The following is an 18,151-nucleotide window of genomic DNA, read 5'->3' as shown; positions in this document are numbered from 1 at the left end:
CTCTGGCTTGGGAGTCCCAGAGCGCCCATCTTGATCTTTCTCTGGGTTCTTGGGGTCCAGGGGCCTTGGTTTCCTCAACTGGGATGCACGGTGGTGATGCCACCCCTCAGAGCCAGTGGGAGGGTCGAATGTGACGGTCCTCATGACTGCTTTGGATGAGAATGGGTGGAAGCCCACCGAATCTCCCATGTCCACATTTCTCTGGCAGGAAGGCTGAACGCCCCGGTGACAGTTGTTCCATCTGTCACAGGACGGGGGAGGAAGCGGCTTTGGTGGGCAGAGTCTGAGGCCCGAGTGGGTCTGGGGAGTGGGGGAGGAGACAGCAGGAGCCTTTGCCCAGGAAAGGTGGGCAGAAACCAGCTGCCTCCACCACACTCCACGATGTGCATGTTGGGGGCCCTGTCTGGTACACATGTGCTTTACCCTGCCCCGCGCAGGGCCCCTCGCTACGGAGGAGACAGCTGAAGGAGGCTCAGTGCCCAGGCATGATGGGAAAATGTCAGGAAGTGAGCAGGGGCAGTAATTGCACAGAGGAGGGGCTGCCTAGGAAACCAGGGTGGACTCCTGGGAGAGGGGCTCCAGCCCAGAAAGCCTAGAGAAGTGCACGTGAGGTTCAAATTCCTTGACACCTGCCCTGCTCCTCTCTCCCCTGCAGCTTCTCCCACAGCTCCAGTCCATTGATAATGGCAGCAAAGACTTCTGAGACCTGAAATTGATTACCATGTCTGCCCCCATCATGGGTGCTGGCTGAAGGATAGTGTGAGAATCTGTTTCTGTCATCCATGACCTAAATCAGTGATGGTCAGCCCTGGCTATGCTTTAAAGTCATTAAAAGTATCCAGACTTGGGGCTGGGTGCTGTGGCTCATGCCTGTAATCGTAGCACTTTGGGAGGCCGAGGCAGGCGGATCACTTGAGGTCAAGAGTTCGAGAGCAGCCTAGCCAACATGGCAAAACCCTGTCTCTGCTAGAAATACAAAAATTAGGCATGATGGTGCAAAAATAAAAGTATCCAGACTGGGGCCGCACTCTGATAAATTGTGGTTTGACTGAGGTTTCCTACCCTTTGGGGGTTTTTGGGTTTTTTTTTTTTTTTTTTTTTGAGACAGAGTCTCGCTCTATCGCCCAGGCTGGAGTGCAGTGGTGCGATCTTGGTTCACTGCAACCTCTGCCTCCCGGGTTCAAGCGATTCTCCTGCCTCAGTCTCCCGAGTAGCTGGGATTACAAGCGTGCGCTACCATGCCCAGCTAATTTTTGTATTTTTAGCAGAGACAGGGTTTCACCATGTTGGCCAGGCTGGTCTCAAACTCCTGACCTCAGTTCATCCGCCTGCCTCAGCTTCCAAAGTTCTGGAATTACAGGCATGAGCCACCAGGCCCGGCCTGTTTTGGTTTGTTTTGTTAAAACTTCATAGGCAGTTCAAGTGTGCAGCTAGGATTGGAAACCTCTTAACAGGATGATTCCTTCCTAACCTGTAACTTCATTTTTTTATTCATCCGCTCAACATGTGGCTTATAGGTTACTAGGGTGGGAAGACGCCTGAAGGAAACGCACTGCTGAAGTGGCACTAGACCCATGTGCCACTCCCTCAGCGAATATTCACTAAGCACCTGCTGCATGCCAGGCCCTGGGAATACAGCAGCACTGACGGCATTCCCAGACTGCCCTCCAGGAACTTCTACTCTCCACATCCAGAAATCTGGAATCATCACAAATTCCTTGCCACCTCCGTTATCCAGTCTGCCTTTGAGAACTTTCCATCATGTAAGAGCTGTCTCTTACATGCTCAGCACATAGTTTGTGATTTTTGACACATATTTTCTGAATGCCTGCTTTGTGTCAGGCCTTGTGGTCCAGGTACAGGCGATAAGGCCGTGATCAAGGGAGATCAGCCTGCTGCCTTCATGGAGCTTGCAGTCTGTGTGTGCTCGAGGTGTCCAGGACAGCTGGCCAACCCATGTCTTCTGGAAATGATACACGGATGTGCACATAGTACCCAAACCTCCATGGCCTTCTAGGGACAAAGCAGCACAGACAGGAACCCCTGAAGGCCCCAGAGTCGGAAACACCTGGTTTACATCCTGTCCCCACCACTTGCTAGCATATCAGTCAGTGGACTTACTCTTTCTGAGCCTCCATTTGATTCTCTGTAAACTGGGATAATAAACCTCTTTGTAGAGGTTTCTTTCTTGCAAAGATTAGTGAGACAGATTTGCAAAGGACGTCCGGGCACATAGTAAAAGCTCAATGAATCCTGAATAAGTGAACCGGCAGGGAGGGTAACAGTAGGCCCTTGCAGAACAGTTGTAAGGAATCAGATTATCAGAGCCAGCATGACTGTCACCAAGTAGGTGTTTAAAGGAGGTGGTTATTATAGCTGGATCATTTTTCCTTCGGGGCAAGAAGAATGTGTTAATTATTTTAAAGGTGATACTGTTAAGATTATGAACTATAGGCCGGGCAAGGGGGCTCACGCCTATAATCCTAGCACTTTGGGAGGCCGAGGTGGGCGGATCACCTGAGGTCAGGAGGTCGAGACCAGCCTGGGCAACATGGCGAAACCCCATCTCTACTAAAAATAGAAAAACTAGCCAGGTGTGGTGACGCCTGTAATCCCAGCTGCTGGGAGGCTGAGGCAGGAGAATCGCTTGAACCCAGGAGGCAGAGGTTGCAGTGAGCCGAGATCGCACCACTGCACTCCAGGGTGACAGAGCAAGACTCCGTCTCAAAAAAAAAAAAAAAAAAAAAAAAAAATAGTGAACTGTGGAGTTACCTTGTTTGGTTTCCAGTACTGACCGCTCGTTACTAGCTGTGTGATCTTAGGCAAGTTACTTTACCCCTCTGTGCCTCAATTCCTTCATCTCTAAAATGGATTTAAGTACCTACCTCCACCCCCTTGCGAATTTTTAATAAAGTATTAGATGGAATGCATTTACAGTAGTTCCTGGCACATAAGGGCAATATTAAGTTTTATGATGATGATGATTCGACCTTCCACACAGCATACAGCGAGAGGCCGTGGCCACCACCTCCCATCTCTAGTCACAGACTCCTTATGGCAGCCCCTTGGTCCAGAAATGGAAAGGAGAAGAGAGCGCGGGCGCAGTGGGGCAAAGTCGCCTGGGAGGCCCGAGCAGGCGACCTGGCCGCCATCTTGGGAGAGGGCAACGCCGGCAGCTTCCGTACGTCATCAGCCCGCGCAACGGCCGGGCACCCGGCGGTTCAGGTCGCTTAGAGAGTCGTAGGTTGGGTAGTGCGGGTTGGGGCGGGGGCTGCGGAGAGGGTGCTTAACTGAGGGGCATGATGGGGGAGGCGGCCGTGGCCGCGGGGCCTTGTCCGTTGCGCGAGGACAGCTTCACGCGCTTCTCGTCGCAGAGCAATGTGTACGGGCTGGCAGGCGGTGCCGGCGGGCGCGGGGAGCTGCTGGCCGCCACCCTTAAAGGCAAGGTGCTCGGCTTCCGCTACCAAGACCTCCGACAGAAAATCCGGCCAGTGGCCAAGGAGCTGCAGTTCAACTACATTCCCGGTGGGTGGCGCTATGGTGCTGGGGGGCGGGGGCCTGGAACGTGGTGTTGAGAAGGCTTCTGAGGCTCTGTCTGAGCCGGGTCACCGTGCTGGAAGAATGGGATCAGGTGGTTTTAAGGGGGTCACTGGGATCAGGGGGCAGGCATAGTTGGGGCCCGGATGAGCCTAGGGTTTCAGGATTCTTCAGACTTAAGGTCAGGATCCCTAGTACCCAGGGAACAGAGATCAGGTGATGGTGGTCAGGACTCAGACCAGAGGGCATGATCATTGCGGTAGCCAGAGCTCACCATGTTGGGGAGATTGGAATCATGAGTCTGCCTGACACTGAACTTAGAACTCTCCCCTCCCAGTGGATGCGGAGATTGTCTCCATCGACACTTTCAACAAGTCACCCCCCAAGCGGGGTCTGGTTGTGGGGATCACGTTCATCAAGGTACCTAGAGCCCCCTCCACCTCCCTTCGCCCTCCTCCTTACACACATGGTGAGTTCCACTGAGCCGCCCCGGATCCCTCCTGCCACCCCTGCCCTCCCCTGAACCCCGTGTCCTCCGCCAGGATTCAGGGGACAAGGGCAGCCCCTTCCTGAACATTTACTGCGACTACGAGCCCGGCTCTGAGTACAACCTTGACTCTATTGCCCGTGAGTGAGGCGTGGACGGGAGGAGGGAGAGAGTCCCCAGCAGGTCCCCCATGCTAACCTGCCTGTGCTCTGCCTACAGAGAGCTGCCTGAACCTGGAGCTCCAGTTCACTCCGTTCCAGCTGTGCCATGCGGAGTGAGTGTCCCCTGCGCATCGACGCCCACCCCACTGTAAATGTAGAAACCCTGGCTTCTCGAACCCCTTCTTTACTTACAGATCCCTGTAGTCTGTTTCCCCTTCTGGAAAATAAAGAGGTTGTACTAGATTAGGGATTGAAAACTGAAATGCCAGCCGGGCACGGTGGCTCACATCTGTAATCCCAGCACTTTGAGAGGCTGAGGCGGACGGATCACCTGAGGTCAGGAGTTTGAGACCAGCCTGGCCAACATGGCGAAACCCCGTCTCTACTAAAAATACAAAAATTAGCTGGGCATCGTGGTGTGTGCCTGTAATCCCAGCTACTCAGGAGGCTGAGGCAGGAGAATCACTTGAACCCGGGAGGCGGAGGTTGCAGTGAGCCAAGATTGCACCACAGCACTCCAACCTGGGTGACAAGAGCGAAACTCTGTCTCAAAAATAAATAAATAAAATAAAATTAAATTAAACTAAAATGCCTTTGGGGACCAGAGAGGTCATGTGAGAATGGAAAGCACAAATGTAATATAACAGGGAGCATATGTGCACACACGCATATGCAGCTGAGGTTGGAAAGCTGTAGCTAACTGGAGACCACGAACTTGTCCATAGACAATCAGATTCTACATTTGTTTTTTAAAGCATTGTGCTTTTTTTTTTTTTTTTTTTTTTTTGAGATAGACGCTCGCTCGCTCGCTCGCTCTGTTGCCAGGCTGGAGTGCAGTGGCTCGATCTCTGCAACCTCTACCTCCCTGGTTCAAGTGATTCTACTGCCTCAGCCTCCTGAGTAGCTAGGATTACAGGCTCACACCACCATGCCCGGCTAATTTTTGTATTTTTAGTATAGATAGGTTTTTGCCATGTTGGCCAGGCTAGTCTCGAACTCCTGACCTCAGGTGATCCGCCCGCCTTGGCCTCCCAAAGTGCTGGGATTACAGGCGTGAGCCACCACGCCTGGCCGGAGCATCATGCTTTTAAGGTGGCCATGGACCAGATGGCCAAGGGGCCACCACACTGCCATTCCTGAACTAGATAATCTGAGAGAGTTGATGGAGCACCTGTGAATTCTGGGAATTCTGCACATCTAGAATTCCCAGATTCTAATGTTCTAGAGTCTGACATTCCAAGATCAGAGATGCTAAGTTTTCTAGAGTCGTAGGCTCTAAGATTCCAACATTTGAATATTCTACAGTACAACAGAAGCCAGAATCTTCTGAGGTTCTGTAATGATAAAGTCCTGACATTCTCATCTTTCGAGGAGATAGAACATAGACCATCTAGAATACCAAGGTGCTAGAACCCCAAAGTGTGTGGGTTCCATTCTAGAGTTCCAGATTCCATTCCAGAACACAGATGGTCTAGAACAGGGATTGGCAAACTTTTTTTGGTAGAGGTCCAGATAGTAAATATTAGGCTTTGAGGGCCAGTCTGTCACAACTACTCACTTTGCCATTGTAGCCAGAAAGCAGCCATTGACACTATAAATGAATGGATGTGGCTATGTTCCAATAAAACTTTATTTACAAAAACAGATGGTGGGTTGGATTTGGTCTGCAGGTCATACTTGGCCAACCTCTGGTCTAACAGGTGAGAGTCCCCAAAACTGAAGATTCTAATTGCACTAATGTTCTCCTTGCTAGGATTTGGATATTCTGTCATTCCGTGAATCTGAAATCTGTGATGGCAAATTCTAGAAGTTCTTGTATTTTTAAGGAGACAGAAAACAGCACTTCTAGAATACCGGGGTTTCAGAATGAAGAGGTCCTAGCTTTCTAAGGTTCTGCAGTTCATTCTAGAGTTCCACATTCCATTCCTGAATCCACAGAGCGAAGGTAGGAGTAGATGCGGGCTCTAAGAGCGGGAGGTTCTAGCAAGCCATGTTCCCGCAATTCTGAGATTGGGAGGTACATTCCTTGATTTTGAGATTCTATGACGGCTCGTTTCTACAGTTATGTATTTCAAGGAGATACAGTACTCAGGAGCTTGAGCCCTGAGATTCTAACCCTGGGTCTAGTGTCTGGACCCCAGAATGTTAAGGTTCTCAACAGGCAGGGGTTTTTGCAGGAGGAGAGTTCTGGTTCTCAGACCATGTGGATTCCACTACCTTGGGTTCTAGATTTCTCTGCTTTCAGGGTCCAGGTCGGGGATCAACTTGAGACCGTGTTTCTCTTGAGTGGGAACGACCCGGCCATTCATCTCTACAAGGAGGTGAGGTGGGGTGGCGTGCTGGGCAGAGCCCTGTGGGATTCACTGTGGGCTGGCGCTGGGTGGGTATATGTGTGAAGCTGACGGCTGACTTAAGCGGGGGTGGGGTGGGTCTTGGTTTCCCCAGAACGAGGGGCTGCATCAGTTTGAGGAACAGCCCGTGGAAAACCTCTTCCCAGAGCTGACGAACCTGACCAGTAGGTAGGGGAGGCCCCGAAAGAGGCCACTGGGGACCGGGGCATTGACCTCAGAGAAATCGGGCGGTGAGACCTTAGAGAAATTGGTCACCGGGGAGGAGCTCAGAAAAATCAGTCCACGGCATGACTTCAGAGAAACTGATCAGCAGGGGTGACCCCAGAAAAAACAAGAGGTGGACTCAGCCCTCGGGTGGTGAGAATTGACCTCAGAGGAATTGGGCGGTGGGGATTATCCAGGAGGAATCAGGCAGCAGGGTCCTAGGGCTACAGGGAGGGGCGGCTGCCCCTGGGGAGGCAGAGGGGCGGGGCTGGGCCCAGCAATGGCCGTCCGTCCTGTCCATCCACCCGCCCGCCAGCGTCCTCTGGCTGGACGTCCACAACTTCCCCGGCACGTCCCGGCGCCTCTCAGCTCTGGGCTGTCAGAGTGGTTATGTCCGTGTCGCCCACGTGGACCAGCGGAGTCGAGGTGAGAGCCGCGGTGAGGCGGGGTAGGGGGTGGGGTTGAGGGCTAGAGGGCGGGGCCAGGGTGGGGCTGAGGGCTGGAGCTGGGTGGGGTAGGGGAGGAGGATAAGTGGGTTGAGGGATGAGGGTGGGGCTTGCCGGGTGGGGCTAGGGTGGGGCCGAGGGCTAGAGCTGGGTGAGGTAGGGGAAGTGGGGGAAGGGATGAGGGTGGGGCTTGGGGGCGGGGCTAGGGTGGGGTTGAGGGCTTCAGAGGGGCGGGGCTAGGGTGGGGATGAACGGTGGGGGCGGAAAGTCGATGGTTTCAGGGCTGGGGGCGGGACCGGGGTGGGGTTGGGGCTCTGAATCCTCGCTCTCCACGCAGAGGTTCTGCAGATGTGGTCGGTCCTGCAGGACGGTCCCATCTCCCGAGTGATTGTGTTCAGCCTCTCGGCCGCCAAGGGTGAGCTCTGGGTTTGAGGGGATGGGGAGAGAGCGGGTGGGAGGGAAGAGGCAACTCTGCATTCTTGGGTCCTTCTACCCAGATTTGCACCCCTCTCCCAAAGTGTGCAGACCCCAGTCCCTCTCTCCTGGATCCCCCACTCCAGGCCTTGAGCTACAGTGCACCTCTTCCCTCCCCTCCCCTCTTGTGAATTTAACTTCCAGGACTGGCACATGGGGCCTAACCCATATCTTTTCATTTAGGGTCCATAGTTGTTCTCCTCAGTTTGGTGTAACCTTAGCCCCGTACCCTGGGGCTGAGCATCCACCTCTCCCTCTGTACTCTAACCTGCACGTCTCACATCGGTATTTCCTCACCCCGCTCTGTGGCCCCTTCACTGTGTCTCTTGTTGCATTCTAGCTCCCGGCTATGCTCCTGGACTCACCGCTGTCCCACCACTCAGAGTCTAGCCTTTTCCCCCAATATGTTGATCATTCCTGCTCCTTTACTGGAGTCTGTCCCTGACTGGCATTTTGCTTTTTTAAAAAAGTTTTGACTAGGCAGGCGCGGTAATCCCAGCACTTTGGGAGGCCGAAGCGGACGGATCACCTGAGGTCGGGAGTTCAAGACCAGCCTGACCAACACGGTGAAACCCTGTCTCTGCTAAAAATACAAAAATTAGCGGAGCGTGGTGGCGGGCACCTGTAATCCCAGCTACTCGGAAGGCTGAGGCAGGAGAATCGATTGAACACGGGATGTGGAAGTGGCAGTGAGCTGAGATCTCACCACTGCACTCCAGCCTGGGTGGCGGAGCCAGGCTCCATCTCAAAAAAGAAAAAAAAAATTATTTCAATCACTTTGGGGACACAAGTGGTTTTGGTTGCATGGATGAATTCTATAGTGATGGATTCTGAGATTTTAGCACACCCATCACCCAGGTAGTGTCCGTTGTACCTAATGTGTAGCTTCTATCCCACACCCCCTCCCACCTTCCTGCTTCTGAATCTCCAAACACCATTATACACTCTGTATGCCTTTGCATACTCATAGGTTGGCCCCCTCTTCTGTGAGAACATACATTTTTTGGTTTTCCACTCCTATGTTACTGCACTTAGAATAATGGTCTCCAGTTCCATCTAAGTTGCTGCAAAAGACAACATTTCATTCCTTTTTATGACTTGAGTAGTACTCCATGGTCTATATATACCACATTTTCTTTCTCCACTCATTAGTCAATGGCCACTTAGGTTAGTTCCACATCTTTGCAGTTGTGAATTGGGCTGTTGTAAACATACATGCACAAATGTCTTTTTTTTTTTTTTTTTTTTTAGACAGAGTCTTGGTCAGGCTGGAGTGTAGTGGCACAATCTCGGCTCACTATCACCTCCACCTCCCAGGTTCAAGCAATTCTCCTGCCTCAGCCTCCTGAGTAGCTGGGATTACAAGTGTATGCCATCACGCCAGGCTAATTTTTGTGTTTTTAGTAGACACAGGGTTTCACCATGTTGGCCAGGCTAGTCTCGAACTCTTGACCTCAGGCGATCCGCCTGCCTCGGCCTCCGAAAGTGCTGGGATTACATGAGCCACCACACCCGGAACCTCAGACTTTTTAAGCCATCATCTAACACCTGTTTCTCCTTCTGGTGTCTGACGTATAATTTGTCTCATGGGCCAATCTCTAACCCTCCCTGTGTAGCACAGCCTCAAGACTTTTTCCTGAGATCTAACCTGCATGTCTCTCATACATGGAGCCTGGGGTATGACGAGGAGCCTGGAACCTGTCCCCACAAAACCGTTCCCCTCTTCATTCATGTTTCTTTTTTTTTTTTTCTTTTTCTGAGACGGAGTCTCGCTCTGTCACCCAGGCTGGAGTGCAGTGGTGTGATCTTGGCTCACTCCAACCTCCGCCTCCCAGGTTCAAGCAAGTCTCCTGCCTCAGCCTCCTGAGTAGCTGGCATTACAGGTGCCCACCACCATGCCCGGCTAATTTTTGTATTTTTAGTAGAGGCGGGGTTTTATCATGTTGACCAGGCTGGTCTCGAACTCCTGACTTCAGCTGATCCACCCGCCTTGGCCTCCCAAAGTGCTGGGATTACCATTCATGTTTCTTCTCCAGAGACCAAGGACAGGCCACCACAAGATGAGTACAGCGTGCTCGTGGCCAGCATGTTGGAGCCAGCAGTGGTGTATCGGTGAGGGGGCCTGAGACACATGGGTGTGGTCTAACCTTGTTTCTTTGCACTGTGGTCTAACCTTGTCATTCTCCACAGTAAGTTCCTCTGGGTGGATTACCCAGAGCTGGACAAGTACAGATACTCGTGACCCAGGGGTGGGGGCTGTGAATACTGAAGTCTAGACTTGTAGGGAATATGTTGAGGCTGGGGGGTGGGAGCAGAGATGCCGGTGCCCCCTGGAGTGGATGTAGTAGGTGTGCTGGCAAATGGTTAATCAGTGGCTATGCACGAGGAAAGCCCAGGTTTGTAGCATTTACCAGAGTTTCCAAAGTGTAAATACTCCCACCATGGTGGCTTTCAAACCATGAACATGATTACATGGGAACATTTCCCAGTCAGCTCTCGGAAGCAACTATAGCCAGCTCTGGCACCCCTCTAGGGGTGGTGAAGGTGTCCAGGCCAGGGCCAAGCCCTCTTCGGGCTCCATGAAGGCAGTGTGGGTGTCTAGATTGAGGACACGTGCATCTGAATCCCCAGATGGGACACTGTGGCTTTCCATTTGGGAGTGAGATGGTCTCCGAGATGAAGGGCTTGAGTGCACAGGTTGACCCCTTGCTGGGTCTATGAATATGTCCAAATCTGAGATGATGATGTCTAGGCTTCCGGAGGACCAGTGTGTCTAGGCCTGAGAAGGGAAGCAGTACCGGTACCCAGCTTAGCGTCCGCCAAGGGTGCTGGGCACTGCAAGCTGACCCCAGTCTATATGCTGTATTTGGGACCCTCAGGGACCTGCTGAACCGGGGTCTTGAAGACCAGCTTCTCCTGCCCGGCAGTGACCAGTTTGACAGCGTCCTCTGCGGCCTGGTCACCGATGTGGATTTGGATGGGCGGCCAGAAGTCCTGGTGGCCACCTATGGACAGGTGGGACCTGACAGTTGGAGCCACACCCACCGGCCTCCCTCCACTGTCCCCCCCATCAACCTGTGTGACCTGATTCTTCACCCCCGCAGGAACTGCTGTGTTATAAGTACCGGGGCCCAGAGTCGGGGCTTCCTGAGGCCCAGCACGGGTTCCATCTGCTGTGGCAGCGGAGCTTCTCCAGTCCCCTGCTGGCCATGGCTCACGTGGACCTGACCGGGGATGGGCTGCAGGAGCTTGCCGTGGTCTCCCTGAAGGGCGTGCACATCCTGCAGGTAACCCCAGCTCTTGGGGTGGGAGGGGAGTCGACCTCAGCAGTTTCGAGCAGGGGGTGCAGGCCTCCTCCTGGGGGAGGGAGGAACTCATTTCAGGGAGGCAGTTCCTACCAGTCAGGACAACTCCCAGGAGAAAGGGGCAGCTGTGAGCGCTCACAGCAGCTGGGGTGGGGGCACCGGCCTGGTGAAGGAGATTTATTTATTTATTTATTATTTTATTTTTGAGACAGAGTCTTGCTCTGTCACCCAGGCTGTAGCGCAGTGACTCGATCTCAGCTCACTGCAACCTCCACCTCCCAGGTTCAAACAATTCTCATGCCTCCGCCTCTCAAGCAGCTGGGAAATACAGCCGCACGCCACCACGCCCAGCTAATTTTTGTATTTTTAGTAGAGACGGGGTTTCACCATGTTGCCCAGGTTAGTCTCAAACTTCTGGCCTCAAGTCATCCGCCCATCTCGGCCTCCCAAAGTGCTAGGATTACAGGTGTGAGCCACCACACCCTGGCCTTTTTTTTTTTTTTTTTGGTTTTTTTGTTTGTTTGTTTTCGAGACAGTCTTGCTCTGTTTCCCAGGCTGGAGTGCAGTTTCCCAGGCTGGTGTGCAGTGGCGTGATCTCAGTTCACTGCAACCTCCACCTTCCAGGTTCAAGTGATTGTCCTGCCTCAGCCTCCCTAGTAGCTGGGATGACAGGCACCTGCCACCAAGCTTGGCTAAATTTTATATTCCTTTTATATTCCTTCTAATCTCACTTCCTTACATTTGGGTCTAGGCTTTGTCCCTCCCACTAGAAATTCGCTTAAGGCCACTCCTCTTCACCCCTGTCACAGAGGCCCATTCCCATCCCACACACTGTGGTCTGCTCTCTGCCCTCCCACGTGGGCCGAGCTCCTGGCCTTTGGAGTTGCTTCACTTCAGACGGTCCCGCTGTGGTCTAACCTGTGTACGCCTGCAGCTCTTCCTCAGCTCCATCCCCCTCATTCTCTTGTTCCCCACAGCACAGCCTGATTCAGGCCTCGGAGCTGGTCTTGACCCGGCTTCGACATCAAGTGGAGCAGAGGAGACATCAGCTACAAGGGTTGGAGGATGGGGCAGGTGCAGGGCCTGCTGAGAATGCAGCCTCTTAAGCACCCATGCACCCACTCTTCCCAGACCTGGGGCGACTCATGGCGTGCTCACCTCCAGCCGCTGGTGGGGGGTGTCCTGAAGGACAGGATGCTCTCCCCAGACCTCCCCAGGGTGGTGAAGCTGTGCCCTGGGACCCCAGCTAACCCACTCCTCTCTCTGTGCCTCAATGTCCCTATTTGAAAGCGGGGATGATCCCATTCCACCCTGTCCACTCTGGATGAGAATTGGCCACCTGATGGTTATTTATACGTCCAGAAGAACATCATTTCCCAGTTGTCTCGATTCTTTTTTTCGGCAAGCATTTGGTGAGCACCTGCTGTATGCCTGGCTCTGTGTTGGATGCTGGATTCACCCAGAGGAATTGAGGGAGAGGGATTTGGGGGAGAGGGAATCCAAGGCTAGACGCAGATACAGGCCGGAGGTTAGATCCCAGGGTAGAACCCAAGAGAAAGAAATGAGGTGACACCTTAGCAGAAAGGCTAAAAGTTAAACCACTGTGGAACAGATTACGTAAAATGGAAGGGAAAGAGCTGAGGTTAGACCCTAGTGGAGAGAGCTGACATGAGACCCCAGTGGAAAGATCTAGATCTAAGGGTAGATCCCAGTGGAAAGGCAAGGAGCTTGAGCGTTTAGAGGAAAACTTGTGGGTAGAAAGGGCTGCTGTGGGAAAGCAGTGGTCCATTTGTAGCAGAGGGTCTGAGGCTAGACTCCCTATGAATAATGCTGAGGTTGGACCCCAACAAAAAATTGCTATGGCCAGACCCTGTGCAAGGGGCCAGGGTTAAACCCCAGCAGAAAGTGAGCTTAGTTCCCAGTGGAGAGCACTGAGGCAAGACCCAGGGAGAAGACCCAGGCTAGACCATGCTGGAAAGGGCTAAGCTTAGACCTAATCTAAAAAGCCTAAGGGGTTGGGGGCCCAGGGAGTGGGAGACAAGCCTGATTCTCCCAGCCTGTGGTGGTAGGAGTTGCCTTGCCTGTGGTCTTTTGTGTGTGTGTGAGAGACGGAGTCTCATTCTGATGCACTGGTTGGAGTGCAGTGGCGCGATCTCGGCTCACTGCAACCTCCACCTCCTGGTTCAAGTGATTCTCCTGCCTTGGCCTCCTGAGTAGCTGGGATTACAAGCATACGCCACCACGCCTGGCTAATTTTTTTGTATTTTTAGTAGAGACAGGGTTTCACCGTGTTGGCCAGGCTGGTCTCAAACTCCTGACCTCAGGTGATCTGCCCGCCTCGGCCTCCCAAAGTGCTGGGATGACAGGTGTGAGTCACTAAGCCCGGCCTCCTGTGCTCCGTTCTGTATTACCAGGAGAAGGAATCAGAGGCCTGTGTCTCTAGGACCAGTGGAGGGCGGGAACGATGGAAGTCTTGTCCTCCATCCACTGCAGGCCAGGAATAGAATCTGGGTCAGCAGGGTTGGGGGATGATCATTCCCTGGGCCGTATCCAGGCTGGGGGCAGGGGTTGGGCAGGACATCTGCTTCCTGGGGGTTCAGGGGAGAGGCAGACACTGTAGTCATTTTGGCCATCTGTCTACCTCCCGCTATGGAGGTCCACTCAGAAGTCTGACCACCAGCACTGACAGGGAAGACCCAGCCACCAGTTCTCTACCGAGCGTTTATGGGAGTTAGGAGCTCAGCAACTCCTGGCCACCCCTGTCTTCACCCTCTTTCCCAGAAGCCAGGCCCAGGCGTGGGAAGTTGCAGGAAGCCGGATCCTCTCCCTCCCCTGGCCAGCAGGCCTGACAGTGTCCAGCCAGGACTGGCAGTGGGCAGGACCGGTGGCACGAGCAAGGCCCCCTCCCTCCCACTGTCCACCTCTAGAGAAGGAGCACTCCACACCGACTGACACGCCATCACCCCCTGTCATGGGGGGGAGCGGGATTGGGGGTGGGTGTAGTGCTGGTGTGCCTTGCAGAGGTGTGTGCTTGCGTGGGGGTATGTGTGTGGGCCCATCGCAGGGCGCATGAGTTTGTGTCTTCAGGAGCCCAGGCCACCTGCCTGGCCCTTTGCAGTTCATTTCTTCCTTTTTTTTTTTTTTTTTTTTGGAGATGGAGTCTCACTCTGTCACCCAGGCTAGAGTGCGGTGGCATGATCTCAGCTCACTGCAGCCTCCACCTCCCAGGTTCAAGCGATTTCTCCTGCCTCAGCCTCCCAAGTAGCTGGGATTACAGGCGTGTGCCACCTGGCCTGGCTAATTTTTGTATTTTTAGAAGAGACAGAGTTTCGCCATGTTGGCCAGGCTGGTCTCCAACTCCTGACGTCAAGTGATCTGCTCGCCTCAGCCTCCTAAAGTGCTGGGATTACAGGCGTGAGCCACCGCACCCAGCCTGCAAGTCTCTTCTTGACCTGACCCGTCCTCAGCCTGGGGAACTGTGCGGTGCAGCAGTTAAGGGTGTAGAATCTGGAGCCATATTTACCACCTCATGCCTTGGTTTCCCTGTCTGTAAGTGAAGCTCATAATAGCATTTACCTAAATTTATAAAAAAACGTTAGAACATGCCAGGTGCGGTGGCTCTCACCTGTAATCTCAGCGCTTTGGGAGGCCGAGGCAGAAGGATTGCTTAAGCCCGGGAGTTGGAGACTAGCCTGGGTAAAATAGTGACACCCCGTCTCTTAAAAAGAAATGGAGAGAAAAAAAGCCTGGCATGGTGGTGGTGGGCACCTGTAGTCCCAGCTACTCGGGAGGCCAAGGCAGAAGGATCGCTTGAGCCCAGGAGTTGGAGACCAGCCTGGGTAACATGGTGAGATCCCGTCTCTTAAAAAAAAAATGGAGGGAAAAAGCCTGGCGTGGTGGTGGCGGGCACCTGTAGTCCCAGCTACTCAGGAGGCTGAGGCAGGAGGATTGCTTGAGCCCAGGAGGTTGAGGCTGCAGTAAGCCAAGATCGTGCCACTGCACTCCAGCCTGGGTGACAGAGTGAGACCCTGTCTCAAATAATAATAATGTGCTGCTGATGCCAGGCACGTGGTCAGGGCTGCCTGTATGTATGGCAGCTGTTGTTATTCTTATTAATGGGTGTCTTTGTGGTTGTTTCTGGCCTCCTTTGTGAGGCTGTGCAGGCACAGTATGTGAATTTGGATCTGACTCCAGCTAAACATTCTTGCCCTCCCCCTAGTTCTGTAAGTCTGTAACTATTTGTAGCTGTTGGCCCTTGTATGGCTGGGAGACTATGTGCGTGCGTGTGTGTGTGTGTGTGTGTGTGTGTGTGTGTGTGTGTGTGTTGGGGGGCGGGGGCTGCTTCTGAAACGCACAGGAGCGCCCTCCGGTGCTGTCCCCTGCCTCTGGTGCTGAACCCGGAGGCTGGGGAGGAGGCTCGGGCTCCCTGCTCCCCCAGGCCCCTCCCCGGGCCTCCCCCCGCCTCCCGCACCGCCTCCCCTCTGCCCGCCTCCGCCTCCTCCCCCTCTCTCCGGCTCCTCCCCCTCCCTCGCTCCCTCGCCGCCTCCCCCTCCCCCGTGTCCCTCCCCTCTCCTCTTCTCCTCCCTCTATCCCCTCTCCCTCCCCTCCTCCCCGGCTCTCCCTCTCAGTCTCAGGCTTTTCTCTCTCTCAATCTCTCTCTCTCTTTCGGGCGGAGTCGCCCACCACTGCCAGCCCAGCGCTGGGGGGACCTGCTCCAGGCTGTAGCCGCAGGTAAGAGACCCCATTGGTGGGGAGGTGGGGGCGTGGGAAAAGGACGGGGTTACCCCAGGTGCGGAGTGGGGGCGGTTCGGGAAGCCTGGAGCTGGCTTCCCTGGGCTGGTTTATGGAGGTGGGGGGCTGCCTGGCCCAGCACGCGTACCTTCTGTGGGGTGGGAGTGCCACCAGCCGCCCCAACACCTTCAGTCCCTCCTGGTTCTCGGGCGGCTGGGGAGGGGGACCGCCTGGGTACTGGGGGACGAGGACACCCCGCCCCCACCCCGTCTGGGGCACCCCCCCCTCGCGCTCTCTACCTCTGCCCCCGCCTTCCTGTGTCTGGGTCTCATCTTTCTGTCTCTCCACATGTCTCAGGGGTCTCTGTCTAGCAGAGTCTGGCCGCCTCTGGGAGTCCCTGTCTCTCAGTCTCTCACTCCTGTCTCCCTCTCTCTGTGTCTCTGTGCCGGGGTCTGTTCGGAGTCTCTCCGGGGCTCTGTCTCTAAGTCCTGGGTTTCTCTCTCCTTTCCTCTTGCGCCATCTCTGTTTCTCTATGTCTCTGTGTCTCTGCCTCTCTCCCTTGTCTCAGCTTTCCTGTGTCTCTCTCTGTCTCTGCTTTCTCTGTGTCTCTGTCTCTTCCCATGTCCGCATGTCTCTCTCTCTCTCTCTCTCTCCCTCCCTCCCTCCCTCCCCATCTCCCCCTCGTCTCCATCTCTGTCTCTGGATATCTCAGTCTCTGTTTCTCTCACTCTTTCCTCTTCTCTGGCTCTCCCTGGGAGCCAGTGCACCCTCCTCCCACACACCTTTGTCTCCGCCCCTGGCAGGGGGTACCTGGAGGAAGTAGACCCCCCCCCACCCGCAGAGTGGGCTCCCCCAGGCCTGGAGTCCTCTAAACTCCTCTCCCCACTTCAGCAGAGCTCCCCTGCTCTCTCCAGTCCTCCCAGCCGGCACCCACCCCAGCTCTCCCCTGAGGACCGAGCCCACCTCCCCCTGCCTTGTTTCTGGCGTTCTGAGGCCGGTCCTTCTTGCAGTTTAACCGGTAGCCTTTGTAGTAGAGATGAGACCAGACCTCCCTTCAATCTAACCTCCCCAGTCTTCCTCGTGTAACTGGACCAGTCCTTCCTGCCGTCTAACTTCCATACCTCTTGCTGTTTGTCCAGCTCTTGATTCATTCATTCTTGTTGATAATTACTGAGCGCCTTTCCTGCTCTGGGCAAGCACTAGGTACTGAGTTAGACCGGGCCAGTCCTTCCTGCAGTCTCACTTCCATCCCTTTCCTGGTGTGCCAGCCTCACACTGTCTCAGTGGGGGGTGGGTCTCAAAAGCTTCTCCGCCACCTCTTGGGGGGTGCTGAGAGGGCCCTGGCCAACACACTGTCTGCCTTCCTTGAGAGAAGGGGGCCCTGGAGAAGGTGGGCAAGAGAGTGAGTGATGGCGAAAAGGTACGAGGCTGTGCCTGTAGCCCTGGTGTGTGTGTGTGTGTGTGTGTGTGTGTCTCCCTGGCTGCAGGTGAGGTCCCAGCCCTGTGTGACAGTGCCCACGGGGGGGACTTCAGATGGCTTTAAAGAGCACTAGGTTAAGAGCCCTGTTCCTCCTCTGGGCCTCAGTTTACCTATTATCAGTGTATCACAGCCTCGAGCACCCAAGCTCTGTGGTGTGATCCCCACACTGGACCATTTTGAGGTGATGGGAGCACCTGCGCTCATGCTGGGGCAGTAAATGTGCATGTTTAGAAGTCTGAGTCCCCAACTCGGTCCTGCAAGGGCCAGCCCCCAACACAGGCACAGTCAGAAAAGCACCCTCCCTTGCCGCCCCACTGTGGGGTGGTAGCGTGAGGGATATGAAGGAGGGGTCTTACCTGGCACGCCAGACTGCACCCACCCCCAGGCATGCAGTCCCGTTCTTCTGATCAAGGACCTAAGAGGCACGTGAGGCAGAACAGGGGTGCTCACCGCCGACGCAGCTGGCCGCAGGCCCACGAAGGGAGGGAGAGATGGCCCTGGGAGACGGTACCTGCCATCTGCCCTCCCCGCTCCCACCCTGGGCTCCACCTGATCCTTTTGCCCCTGGATTCCAAAAGCAGATTGGGTTTCAGGGCTGCTGGTGGATGGAGAGGCAGAGGCAGGAGCCAGGAGCAGAGGGAGCCCACGGTCCCCGGTGACAGGGCTCAGACCTCTTGGTCATTCATTTCACAAATATTTATCTAGTGCTTTCTCTCCCTGACTGCTCCTCCCGCAAGGCCCCAGCGAGAAACCAGGTTTTGCAGGAAAAAGGGATTGCACTAGGCTGTGCTTGACCCAGCCCCTGGGCTAGGAGGGTGGACATGAGAACCCATCACCTGGCTGTAGTCTCTCTTGAGGACTGCAGCAGGAAGGACAGGTGATTAAACCTGAGGGAGGACTTCCCAGGCCGAGGCTTCCTCCCAGAGAGAGCGGGGTTTGGTTTGATGCTTTAGGAGAATTCCTGACTCCCGGCTG

At 54.5% G+C, this 18,151-nt stretch overlaps 2 protein-coding genes across 8 annotated transcripts in view; both read left to right on the top strand.

The window, feature by feature from the left end:
• Positions 1 to 655: 655 nt before the first annotated feature.
• KPTN (kaptin, actin binding protein) lies at positions 656 to 12,337 on the top strand. 4 transcript variants are annotated; one of them, XM_063800800.1, is made up of 15 exons: positions 656 to 759; positions 1,518 to 1,763; positions 3,002 to 3,181; positions 3,375 to 3,525; positions 3,875 to 3,957; positions 4,080 to 4,164; positions 4,244 to 4,298; positions 6,431 to 6,506; positions 6,631 to 6,704; positions 7,057 to 7,166; positions 7,524 to 7,601; positions 9,697 to 9,772; positions 10,540 to 10,675; positions 10,765 to 10,947; positions 11,943 to 12,337. In XM_063800800.1, exons 2-15 carry the CDS (start codon positions 1,575 to 1,577, stop codon positions 12,069 to 12,071), a joined length of 1,605 nt encoding a protein of 534 aa, XP_063656870.1. In that variant the 5' UTR covers positions 656 to 759; positions 1,518 to 1,574; the 3' UTR covers positions 12,072 to 12,337. The 4 variants fall into 4 exon arrangements, with proteins under 4 accessions (XP_063656870.1, XP_063656869.1, XP_016791834.3 ...); XM_063800799.1 differs by lacking the exon at positions 656 to 759 and having other exon boundaries at positions 1,502 to 1,763; XM_016936345.4 differs by lacking the exons at positions 656 to 759; positions 1,518 to 1,763; positions 3,002 to 3,181 and having other exon boundaries at positions 3,182 to 3,525.
• Positions 12,338 to 15,584: 3,247 nt separating this feature from the next.
• The window catches only part of SLC8A2 (solute carrier family 8 member A2), a 43,957-nt gene continuing 41,390 nt past the window's right edge, over positions 15,585 to 18,151 (top strand). For all 4 annotated transcript variants that reach the window (XM_016936344.3, XM_016936343.4, XM_016936342.3 and 1 more), the window contains exon 1: positions 15,585 to 15,696. The gene's annotated coding sequence lies outside the window, so the exon portion shown is untranslated. The remainder of the gene's footprint in view (positions 15,697 to 18,151) is intronic.

This window comes from Pan troglodytes, chromosome 20, assembly GCF_028858775.2.
Source record: "Pan troglodytes isolate AG18354 chromosome 20, NHGRI_mPanTro3-v2.0_pri, whole genome shotgun sequence".
NCBI classification, from domain to species: domain Eukaryota; kingdom Metazoa; phylum Chordata; class Mammalia; order Primates; family Hominidae; genus Pan; species Pan troglodytes.
Note: the sequence above shows the minus strand (reverse complement) of the source record. Positions and strands in the feature narration are given on the sequence as shown.

Excerpts from the sequence above, each read along its gene's own strand:
- KPTN (XM_063800800.1), top strand. The coding sequence starts at position 1,575 with ATGTGCCACTCCCTCAGCGAATATTCACTAAGCACCTGCTGCATGCCA. Across the intron at positions 1,764-3,001 it reads CTTTGAGAACTTTCCATCAT|CATACAGCGAGAGGCCGTGG; the intron begins GTAAGAGCTGTC and ends CCTTCCACACAG. Across the intron at positions 10,676-10,764 it reads TGGTGGCCACCTATGGACAG|GAACTGCTGTGTTATAAGTA; the intron begins GTGGGACCTGAC and ends TCACCCCCGCAG.